This window comes from Bos indicus x Bos taurus, chromosome 27, assembly GCF_003369695.1.
Source record: "Bos indicus x Bos taurus breed Angus x Brahman F1 hybrid chromosome 27, Bos_hybrid_MaternalHap_v2.0, whole genome shotgun sequence".
In the NCBI taxonomy this organism is placed as follows: Eukaryota; Metazoa; Chordata; class Mammalia; order Artiodactyla; family Bovidae; genus Bos; species Bos indicus x Bos taurus.
This window is the reverse complement of record NC_040102.1, coordinates 14,109,275-14,121,535: the sequence shown is the minus strand read 5'-3', so window position 1 is coordinate 14,121,535 and position 12,261 is coordinate 14,109,275. Positions and strand designations below refer to the sequence as shown.

The 12,261-nt window shown below is 47.6% G+C and overlaps 1 protein-coding gene across 4 annotated transcripts in view; it reads right to left on the bottom strand.

The window, feature by feature from the left end:
- WWC2 (WW and C2 domain containing 2) overlaps positions 1-12,261 on the bottom strand; it is a 152,908-nt gene that overhangs the window by 20,592 nt on the left and 120,055 nt on the right. For all 4 annotated transcript variants that reach the window (XM_027530192.1, XM_027530190.1, XM_027530191.1 and 1 more), the window contains 8 exons: positions 11,595-11,684; positions 9,858-10,486; positions 7,313-7,442; positions 6,227-6,307; positions 6,048-6,134; positions 4,381-4,573; positions 2,971-3,135; positions 98-216 (listed from right to left, as the gene is read on the bottom strand). In XM_027530192.1, the coding sequence (XP_027385993.1) occupies positions 98-216; positions 2,971-3,135; positions 4,381-4,573; positions 6,048-6,134; positions 6,227-6,307; positions 7,313-7,442; positions 9,858-10,486; positions 11,595-11,684 (1,494 nt within the window). The remainder of the gene's footprint in view (positions 1-97; positions 217-2,970; positions 3,136-4,380; positions 4,574-6,047; positions 6,135-6,226; positions 6,308-7,312; positions 7,443-9,857; positions 10,487-11,594; positions 11,685-12,261) is intronic.

Below are 12,261 nucleotides of genomic sequence, written 5' to 3'. Positions count from 1 at the left end.
ATCTAAACCCATGAAGGTGTCCCTCAAAGTGTCTTCTGAGAAACTAAACACACCATCTTTGAGATGCCAGGAGCAGAATGAAAGAACTCTTATTTACCAATCTCCATCTGGACCTCTGTGCTCTTCTTCCCGCCCTGGTTCTTTTTCTTGTGCTAATTCTTGTTCCACGGCCAAAAGCTCAGCTGATGTTCTTGCAAGTAAGGCTGACACTGCATCCTGGAGAAGGTACAACGTAGGGCCATTAACACCGTAAACTTCAGAAATGATTTAAAACGTTATCAGATGGGGACTGGGGCTCTAGTTGTGGAGGAGAAGGAAGTACGAGACTCACTTCTTTCGCTGAGAACAAATAAGAAAGCTGAATACAATAAAAGGAAAAGCAAAAAACTCCAGCTGTTTCAAAGCAACGAAGAGCAACAAAGGCAGTTAGGACTCAAGGGTGAAGATCCCCGGGAGGAGGGGAATGTAAGGAAATGTAATGCCACTCTTCTCCTTGGGGGTGTGTCTCGATGCCGTGGTGAGGCTCACAGGTGACAGGCTATGGTCGCCCTGGACTGAGGCAGTGAGGGGAGGATGCAGAGATGAAAACAGAGCTGAGGACAAGGGAGACTGCCTATGAGGGGTCTGGGAAGATAAACTGCAAAGTGCACAATATTCCTGTCGAGACCTTTGCACCCTCTAAGCCACAAACGTGCAGAGTGAGAAGCTGAGAAAGTAAAACCAGCTGCTAGGAGGCTGAACGGTAAGCAGATACTTCAGTTGCCTCATGGTCCTAGGAAGGAAGAGAATAATTCAGGTCCCTCAAGTGATCCAGGTGAGCTGTCCATGTTGTCATCTGCCTTCCAGAAGGATACTGGATCATCTCTAGAGGAAGCTACCCACCAGATCCTCTGCACTCCATACATAACATCCAGCACCCCGCTGGGAACAGAACCCCACGACTGAAAGCCAAGAAGAATGACTGGCAAAAGAAGCAGACCCATAGGTGATCCACATACCTAGTTAGAGAAGAAAGTAAAAGTTTTGTAATTAATATGTTCAAGAAAACGGATGAAACAATGGAGAATTTAAAATAAACAGAAAAACACATGAGCACATCTGAGTGAAACTGCTGAAAACCAAAGAAAAAGAGGAAATTTTACAAGCAGTGAAAGAAAAAAGGTGTAATACTTTATAAGAATCAACAATTAGCCTGTCCTCCAGCAGCTGAACAGAATCAGTGGAAGCCAGATGACAACAAAACATTGTTTTCAACGTGTCCAGAGAAATAATCACTTACTTAGAATTCTGAATATGCAGGAAAAAGAGTCCTTCACAAATGAAATTGAAAGAACATGCCAAAAGACCTGTACTAAAAGAAACACTAAAGGAAATTCTCCAGGCAGAAGGCGAATGACCTGAATTGGAAGCACAATAATGCAGAAAGGAAAAGAAAGGCTAAAGGGCATAGGGGGAAACCGGAATAAATGCTGATTGTCAATAAAACAATGATAATAATGTGTTGCGGGATTTAAAATAAATGTAACTAAAATATATCCGGTAATTGCACAGGAGGAGGAAAGAGAATCATGAAGTAAAAGAAAAGCCTTTAAAAATCTTTGTACCATTTGCAAAAAAGCAAAAAGCATTAATTCAACGCAGTTTCTAATAAGGATGCATGCTGTAATCATCAGGGAAACAGCAAAAAAGAAAAGACTGTAGTACTAATTAATGATCTGAAGAAAGAAAAAATCTAAGTTTAAAAATACTTGGTTAATCCAAAAGAAGGGGAAAAACAAGGACTAAAAGGGAACAAAGAGTAAGATGAAAGGTTCAAAGCCAAATATAACAATAATAGCATTAAGTGTAAATAAACATTTCAATTAAAAGAAGATTTTAAAACTGGATAAGACATCAAAACCAACTAAGTACTGCTTACAAGTGAAACACTTTAAATACAAGAACTCAGAAAGGTTGAAAGTAAAAGAATAATAAAAGATTAACCATGCAAATGCTAACCAAAAAAACTGATAGGATTATTAATATCAGCGTTATTAGCAAGAGGGATATTTTATAGAGATAAAAGGGTCAGTTGAACAGAAAGATACAATATGATGCTAAATTTATATTCATCTAATAACTTGGATGCAAAATACATAAAGCAAAGACTAACAGAACTAAAAGAAGAAACAGTCATCTGTAAGCATAAGCTGGAGATGTACTGTACCTTTAAACAGTGATAAAAGAAGCAAATTGAAAAATCAGTAAATGCAGAAGATTTGAAAAGCAAAACCAACAAACGTGGCCTGCAGAAAACACACCCTTTTCAAGAGCATGTGGGACTTATACTAAAAGCGAACCCCTGCTAAGCCATAAAGCAGGTCTCAATATTCTTTACGATAGAACATATGTAAACACATGTATTAGATACACAATTCAGTCTGCTTTATTCCAGGAATCTGAAACAGATTTAGCATTCAAAAGTCAATCAATGTATAATCCACTACATTGAGAAAATAAAAGGAAACAGCCATGTAATCATCTTAGGAGATAGATATAGTAAAAATGCTTGATAAAATCCAATATCCATGCATAATAAAACCCTTAGCCAACTAGAAAGAGAAGGAAACTTCCTTAATCTGATAGCAATGATCTATAAATAGCCTCAGAAAATATCATTCTAAATGATGAATTCTTGAAAGCCTTCATTTTGAAAAAGCCTAGTATTGTAGACAGAGATAGACAACTAAGCCAACAGAGCAGAACAGAAAGTTCAGGGACAGGCTAACACGCAGAAGTCATCTGACTTAGGATAAAAGCTGGCACTGCAGTGCAGTTAAGGAAAGATGTATTTTCAACAAATAATCCTGGGTCAATTGGCTAGCACATGGATAAAAAAAAGAAACGACCCTGACCTCTACCTCAAAGCCTACACAAAGATTAATTTCAGAGGGGCTGCAGACCTAAGTGTCTCAGTAAGACTTGACTCACCAAGTCTACGGAATCCACGAGCGGCTGGCTTGGTTGAAATACCGAGTCCTCAGTCTCCTCTTCTTTCTTCTTGCAGGGCATTTGCTTTGAAGGAAGCAAGTTATACCACAGAGTGAAAACCCCACTGGAAAAGGGTAGGTCCGCCAGGCTGATCTGAGTTCCCGCCTGTGTGAAAGGAAAGGAAACAAGAAAAAAAGAGAGAGAGAGAAAATGAAATGTTTCAATCTATATTTGCTCCCTCTAATATAATGAAGATTATTAGACAAGCTTGTTTTAGGGAAAAAAAAAGATGCAATACTCATGATACAAAGCACTGGTGGATTTCTTTTTTTAAACCTGGAGATGTCTTATATTTTCAGGTGTGACTAAGTAAGAAATGTTGAAAAAGAAAAATGAAGTTGGCTCTTGAACACCATGAGGGTTAGGGGGGCCGACAGCACTCCCCACTCTGCCGTTGAAAATCTACGTGTAACTTTACAGTTGGCCCTTGTATTCAAGGTTCCACAGCCTCAGATTCAATTAACCACAGATTATGTAGTATTATGGCATGAATTTGGTAGGAAAAAAAAAAATCTGTGTGTAAGTGGACCTTGAAAGAATCCCAGTGTTCATTTTTTGATTGGTGTTACAGCTGACCCTTGAACTACACGCATTTCAGCTGGAGACAGCATGGCTTCCTGAAACCGGGGCACACCTCTAGATGCCTGTACCTGAACACTCTGTGCAGCTCTGCTGGGATGTACTGATGTACCCAGTGGTGGGCTGAACCCGCTATCAGTGACGTGTGAAGTCTTCTGTGCTGGCGTGCAAGTGTCCTATCGCTCTTAACAGTCATACTGAGGTCTTCCTACCAGCTCTACCCCCATCACTGGGAGAACGTGCTCAAGTAGGGAACTTTACTCACTGTTCTGCGTAAATTAAATCTGAACAGTGAACTAGGGGTGGGATGTCCTTTCGATATCTATCCATATTCACAAGCTGCGTGACCTTGAACACATGACCCCTCTAAGGAGTTCCTCATCTGCAAATGTCATCATACCCTTTTCCTAAGACTGTCCAGGGGATGAGTGAGATAATGTATGTAAAGTGCCCAGCACTGGGCTCATATTGGGAATAAATACGCATACTCTACAGTGATGGTTATAACAGAGGCCAAAGTTCCAAAGGTTAGAAATAAAGAACTCGATTTTTACAGAGGATCATAATTGCTAAGCAAAATCAGAAAGGTCCGAAATAAAGAGAACGGAAAGCAGAGATTAAGACTTCAGACAAAAAAATGAAGCCACTGCTGGGCTGTGTCGGAGGCACTGGGCAGACAGGCAGTAGTTCGGGGCTGGCAGAATGGCCACTGGAAAGGGACTCTCAGCACATCCAGTGGTGTCACCTGAAGGTCGAAATGAGAGGTCCTACCAGGCACTCCTCCCTGCGGTGTTTCCCGACGGAGCACAGGTCCACCCTCAGGGTCTTCTGCTGCAGGGCCGTCTGGGAGATGGCCACTCTGAACACATCACTGAATAGCAGGGACTCCGCAGCTGGGTGCACTTTCGTTCGAAACAGACAGCTGACGTCACTTGAGGAGGGAAGCAGAGCAACCCGGAAATACCTGCAAAGAACAAGGATGAAATGGAGTCACCGGTTCAACGATCCTGACTTTGCAACTGGTGTTTGGAATGGTCCTCCCGGGGGAGGAGCGCCGGGGACACCGACTTCATCGCCAACCCCAGGCTCACGGCCACCACGGTCATCGTCGTCATACCCAGGGGCTCGGAGGCTCTGTTCCTAACACACCGGTGCCCGCAGCATCCTGGATCATGCCAGGCTGAGCCTGCCCCCCGGCCCTGGAGCTGCAGCAAAGGCCCTCGGCAGGGAAGTGAGGGGGATGAAGACCTAGGAGTGGACGGATTTGCGTCCCGCCTGCCCACGTCCGGCCAGTTCCACAGTGATCACCACCTGGACCTGCGAAAGTGGGGATGCCAAGTAGACACGGGTGACTGTGTCCCAAAGAACACTCGTCCTGTGCATTAGACAAGAAATGCTGATGGTCATTCCCTAGGGATGGGACGTCTTGTCCTTCCAGAGGAAAAGAAACACTAAGGAGTGTACAGTTATGACGATTTAAGAGAGATGAATTTTTAACAGTTCAAAAAATCACTGCCTAGCATCTCAGAAGTCTCAGATATGATAAACGGTTTCATGCTTTGTCAAATTCACAGGAAGAGTCTGACAAAAACAGTACCTTCTACCACCACTTTCAAGTGAGTTTTCTGAGTGCATATTACATGAGGACCCACAGTCCCTATAAACAGCATGAGGTATTTAAATTCTGTTAAATTCCCAGAAACAGAATACCCATTAAATCCCTCCCCACTGCCCCATTTCCAGGCTTTCTGTTTCATATTCTAAAGAGCTTCCTTCTCCGACAATAAAAAGTATACGTTCACGTGAAGAACCGAGGAAGGCCTTTCTGTGTTTGTATCGACGCTGATTACGGGGACTCAGCATGAAAAACCTAGTGGGCCCTGGGCCGCAGCCGTTAAGGCTGGAGGTGTAGCGGGAGAAGTCGTCTTTCTCTGCCTTCCTGTTGTCGTTCAGTCGCTGAGTCGTGTCCGACTCCTTGTGACCCCGTGGGCTGCAGCACGCCAGGCTCCCCTGTCCTCCACTATCTCCCGGAGTTTGCTCAAACTCATATCCAATGAGTCGGTGATGCCATCCAACCATCTCATCCTCTGTCTCCCCTTCTCCTTTTGCCTTCAATTAGGAGGGAGAAGTCACCGAAAGAATCATCAGCCAGTCATCCCTGAACACTACTGATGGGGAGCCCCAACCTCAGAGCTGGGAGGCAGGCTCCTGGGGTGTGGAGCCACCCCCTTAAGCCCCCACCTCGCTGCCCCGTTCATAAAACCAAAGGAGGGGGTGGGCCCGCCTCACCCCCTCTTCGTCTCTATCTAGAGCTCATGAAGGCATGACCAGCCCTGCTATATTTTTCCCCGTGTCTTCACCTGGATGAGCTGCTAGATGTAAAATTCTCACTGGGTAATCTGAAGTTCTTCCATTTGTTCTCCACAGATTCTACTTACACTTTTGAAGAGTGAGGTATCAGGAAGGCATGCAGGTTTCGGAGTTGTGCTACAGTCACCACGAAACTTGACCTTTTTGCATCGTATCTATTCAGAGAGAAGCGGATGAGATGAGACAGGGCACAGGCCACTCGCCGGCGCAGGGAGGCGGGAAGCCGCCCTTCCGGAGCCATCCTCACCTCAGCCCGATCTGCACCTGGGCCGTCTCCATGACCACGGCGTCCTCCTCGCTGTACGGCACGTCCTCTGCCTCACTGGGCCTGCGCATGGGGCAACGGCAGGCATGGGTGAACGGTTGCGAACCGGGACAAGTGGAGCTGTGGTTGCTGTCTGCCTGCGTGCGTGCTAAGTCGCTTCGGTGGTGTCTGACTTTCTGCGACCCCCATGGACTGTAGCCCGCCAGGCTCCTCTGCCCATTGGATTCTCCAGGCAAGAACACTGGAGGGGTTGCCGTGCCCGCCTCCAGGGGATCTTCCCAACCCAGGGATCGAACCCGCGTCTCTTACATCTCCCTGCATTGGCAGGCGGGTTCTTGACCACTAGCACCACCTGGGAACTGTTTGCCCCTCACTGATTCTGAACAAAAACCTGAACTAAGGCCACTCCTGGACTGCCCGCGGGCCCGACCCCAGTGCAAGCTCGCTCTTTCATATCTGGCTTCCCCTCGTCGGGAGGACTCTGCACCTGGGCTCCGAGGGGGAGGCCTGCCTGGTGGCTGGCTTTCCCATGGCTCCCCAGGACGTGCCGCACCCTGGACTGGGCTGCCTGAGACCTGCACACGTGAGACGCTCCGTGCGCCAAACGGGCACTGGGCGGCCGCTGTGACGTGCCCAGTTAATCAAGCTTGCGGGATTTCCCTGGTGGTCCAGTGTGCAGGGGACACGGTGACCCTTGGTCTGAGAACTCAGATCAACACACCTCAGGGAAACTACACCCTTGCACCACAGCTACATGGAAGTCTGGGCGCTGAAGCTAGAGAAGCCCACAAACCACAGTGGAGATGCCCTGTGCTGCTACCTAGACCTGACACAAATAAATAAATTTTTTAAAATCGTGTTTACGTCTCTAAGAGGTTCAGCTGATGAGCACATCAACCTGTTCCTCACTTCCTTGCCAGTGGGATGCTGCCGGCACCCCTGACCTTCTCAGGCCTGCCCCTGCTTTAAGGCCCACAGCGCTTCCCGCTGCAGCGAGTGAACGGAGGGCAGGGCCCTCCTAGCCGGTAACCCACGTGCGTGCAGCAGCCACTCGGGCTGGGTCCTTACTGTTTCACGAACGCTTCGTAGACCCCGCTGTCCCCAGCCACTGACTCATCCGAGACCGCAGCCGACACGCAGGCGGTCTTCTCCCCCGGCAAGTGGATTCCTCTTCTTTTTGGTAACGATTTTTCAACATCTAGGGAGGGCAGAGTGACAGCCACCATTAGGATTTCTTCTTAGGAAAAGTTAAGTCTAACACACACACACACACACACATGCAGGCACACACATGGTTTGGTTCTGAGAAACTCAAAATAAAATTTCCACTGAGAATCAAGGATGTTACTATTCAAATCAACAGAAGTGGATGATTCCAGGCGCTATGAGTTACAAAATCCTGGGATACTTGTTATTTTGGTCATTATTTGGGAAAGAATCTGGTGTTCCCCGGTCCTGGAATATTTTAAGGGGAGGGATCAGTGGCACACACTCTCCTGAGTCCCCTGCCTCCCTTGTCTCTGTGATCACTACAGATGCCACGGTGGGGGGTAAGAAGCTCTCTGCCTCCTCAAGTGCTGGAGAAGTTTCCATAACAGCTTCTGGTGCTCGATGGAAGAAACGTCTTTCCAGTCTCCATCTCCCCAGCTGCTGCTCTAATAGAAGTTAAAGGGGAAACATCTTTGACTTACAGAATTCCTCACTGGCTAAATACCATTAAAAACTGTGAGTTACTGAATCCTCACTGACTCCCACTTAACTTTTATCTCTGACTCATATTCATGGCTGGGCGTCCTGCGGAGAGCCAGCAGCCTCGTCTGAAGCTGCGCTCCCGTGTAATAAGCTGCAAGCCCATGGAGCGCTTTCATCCTCGGCCAACGGAGAGCAGGGATCCACACTGGTATGCATTTCGCCCCCCTTCTGAGTCGTGACTTTACATCTTGTTAAGATGTTTAAGTCTTGAGGCTCTAGATTCTGGATTGATTGCTGCCTTTCCCTTTTTATTTCTGGCAGGGCGAACGCTTCTTCCTTGATGATGGAGTGCCTTCTCTCCACCCACCCCTCCTTCACGAGTGGTGAAGGTGATGACATGATTTATTGATTACCCCCAGGAATAACCACGGCAGCCTGAAATTGACTTTGACGGTGACAGAGACTGACTGCGGAAGGACTTTGGAGGTATTCTTGATTTCCGCCATCCAGCAGGGACAGGACGAAATGCTCGGAAACTGTAAGGTCCTTTAGGCCCAGAGCACAGGAGAAAGGCACAAAACCCACTCCTCTTTCTTCCCTCTCTCTTGCTTTATCTTCCTTTCGTAGATGTCAGTGGTTTGTGGTAGGAACTGGGTTTGGCAGAATTTGCATTGCTCAGCGTCACAGGGGTGATATTAACTCCCGTGAGCTGCGCACCAAGCGCCAGGCATGGCTGATGCTTCTGATGCATTATGAGAGCATCAACCTTCCCAGCACCCCACGAGGTAGATACAGTGCTGCCCCTACCTTGCAGGTGAGGAACTAACGAGCCTGAGAGATGGGGCAACGTGCTCGCTGGAACTGAGCGGCCCCTGAGATGCGAGTGCAGGTCCGGCTGGCTCCGGGGGGTGGTGGCCCCAGTGCCACACACCGCACACCTTCCAGGGGGCAGGCGCGAGGCCCCGCAGCAGGTCTCTGCTTTGCTGGAGCCAAAGTGTAAACACTGCTTCGGTGTTCCTTTTCTTTGCGGCTATTTATTTCAGTTAACACGTCACTTGCAGCTTTGGCACCTGCCGGGCGAGCGGCACACGAACCACCTAGCATCTCTGTCTGCACCCCGGGCGCTGGAGTCTCTTTCTCATCGTGTTTGGGGCGGGCTCCTCGGACCATAGCTGTGACCACCTGCCAACCAAGGTGCACGCCGTCCCGGGATCTTTACAACCACATCTGCTGTATTAAAAGCTCCGGCCTCGCAAAAGCAAGCAATTAAAGCGTAGTAGATTCCCCCTCTGTTTCTGCCTCTCTGAGGTCAGAGGCAGGAGTGGGAACTCAACCCCATGGCAACTAGCTCTACAGCCAGAAGGTGGCAGGGCGATACCGCAGGCTGGGACCGCTGTCTCCAAATTAACTCTCCACGGAAAGGGAGAGTCTGGCATGAAACAGAAACTGTATTTATAGAGAATTCCCATAGCAATCTAAACATTGAACCTTGGTACTAATTAGCTGCTATGTTAATTGCCTTGGTTTGAATCTGTTTTAGGCCAACTTTGAAAAAAAAAAAAAAAAAAAAGTCCTCTTCCCCACCTCACTATTTCAGAAACAGACCCTTATCTGAAAGCCTGAAGAATGTTCACAAAGTATGTCCCCAGGCAGCTGCAGGACACAGCAGGGTTCCAGATGACATAATGGACATTTAACGATTAAATCTATTAAATACGGAAGGAGATTTGTATTTGATGAGAAAAAAAAATGTGCAAGTTATAGCAATAAACGTTCTTTCCCAAATGAAGCCAAAATGAGAAAAGAGCAGCAGAAAGAGAAGGGGGACATGTACCAATACTTGCTCCCACAGAAAAAGTAACCTCCCCTCATCCTTTAAGATGGTTTGGCAGGGGCAGCTTAGAGCGGGGTCTCTGTGTACCTGCGGGCCCCTCGTACAGCGGCTCCTGAGCACACTCGCCGAGCTCCTTGTTCTCATCCAGCAGAGACGAGGGCGCTCCTCCCGGGTCAGGGTCCAGCAGCAGTTGATGCTCTCTGAGGCTGATGTCTGCAAAGTGGCTACTCAGCTCGCAGTCCTCAAAGTCAGCAGAGAACTGGTGGAGGGGGCTGCCGTGGGTAGACATGGGGAATGCACCTTCCAAGACCAAGGGGGAGCCAGGCGGGGACAGGGAAGACAGGGAGGACCTCGAGGACAGGGATGTCACGGACTTGGGGGGCTCGGCCAGGGGCGCGGGGTGGCCTGGGGCTGCGGCTGCGGCTGCCGCCCCCCCGGAGCCACTCTGGCCAGGCTGGCTCGGGGACTTGGCCACCTCGTGTTCGTGGATGGTGGTGATGGGGCCGGAAGGCATGTAGCCGCCTTTCTCCTGCAGGAGGAAGTCCAGTTTGTACTGATAATCCGCGTCCAGCTGGTCGCCCTGGCTGGTGTAGTAGAGCTCGCTGGAGCTGAGGGAGTTGAGCGACCCTCTGCTGGACGTGTTCAGGGACCCCCGGCTGGAGGCCAGGGAGCCCAGGCTGCTTCCGGAGGACACGGACAGCGTGCTGGCGGAGAGGCTGGGAGGGGAAGGAGCACGGTGAGAGCCTGGACGTGGGCTTCCCTGGCGGCTCAGCAGCAGAGACCCCGCACACTGAGCAGCCACGCAGCCTGCGCGCCACAGCTACTGAGCCCGGGGGCTGCAGCTACTGACACCCAGCACCCTGGAGCCTGCGCTCAGTGACAAGAGACGCCACTGCCACAAGCAGCCCAAGCACAGCAGCTAGAGAGGGGCCCCTGCTTGCCACAGCTGGAGAAAAGCCCACGCAGCAATGGAAAACCAGCACAGCCAAAATAAATAAATAAATAAAACAAAAACAAAACAAGAAACTTCAATGATGTGGATGGAAGCCCCTGCTGGCTCCTTCGGCAGAGAAGGAAGGAACCGAGTGATGCCAAAGATCAAGGCCAATGACCAGGTAAGGGCATCTGCTGGCACACCACACGTTTCCATGCCCAGTCTCGAACGTTTCCAACCCGGCTTTCTAAAGGCTCTTTAAGGAGCAATCCTACTCTTACCAAAAATACTCCTCCTCGTGTAAAAGTTTACAAAAAATTTAAAAAAGGGATCAAACATCTATTGATAAATCTATCTGCATAAATATCCAGACACAACTGTGCAACTAAAAACATATAAAAGTGTGTGTGTGGAGGTAAACAGTATGAAGGGTTAATGCAATAACTTTACTTAAAGAACGAAATCTTTTATTGTGAGAGAGGAAAAGGCCAGCTTTTAAAGACAAAGGCCGCTAGGCTCACTCCCCTTCTTCCTCTTTCTGTGTATATTTTGGAAGTGAATGTGTGGCTATTTTAGGGCAAATCTCCCTTTTTAAAAGAAGGGATGATGTGGAGAAATGTGTTATTTTCCTAAGTATGTCCTGATCACTCAAATATATCTTCTTCCCAACACATTGCAAACAGCTTCCAAGCAGGACCCTGGGGTTCATGAAAGCAAACAAACAAGTCTCTCCAACTTTAAATCTGGTCATCCAGGTTTTAACTGTACCAGTGTAACTATTTTCTTACTTTTAAGTCATCAAAAATAAAGAGGAGGTAATTGAAGCAGAATTGCAACATGCCTGAAGGTAGCCAAGAAAAATTTTCCCTTCAAGAACCAAACAGGCTTACTTTTTAAGTTGTGAATGCAAACATGTAGTTAATTTAGTAGTTTCTTCAAGTTTCTGTAGCAGCGCTTTCCTTTGCTCTTCCAATTTCAATCTAGACAAAAAAGAAAAAGAGAGAAATAAATTTATTTTCGACATAACTACGATAAGCATAGAAACTGAAGGGAAAATAAAAAGATTCTTATTATTTTCCCTTGTGAAATCCAAATGAACTCAACACAGAGAAAACAGAACCACCCATCAGAAGGAAAATGGTCAGAGCCATCCACAGCCACTGAGTGAAGGGGGAGAGATGTCCACATGGCCAGTGTTACTAGAACTTGTAGAATTCTGGTATTCTAAAATTTTCTTAAATGAGTAAAAAAACCCTCACACTCACAAATTAGGGAAAGACAGTGGGGAGGAAAAGAAAACAAAGGAGATGAGCAAAGAGTAAGGATCCTTCTGCAGGCTTGTGACTTCCGCTTCCGTTACTAAAACATCTGACAACAATAACAGGAATTAGGAAAGATCATCTGAGCATGGAATTTGGTAAGGACTGTTCTGAAATCATATTCAGTGACAAGAATTCCAATCTCATTTTGATGAGAATTCTGGCGATTAAGAAACAAATTAGTCCAGGGTCCATATTCCCAGTGTGAGCTAATCTTGGCTTAACCCTTTGAGCAAGC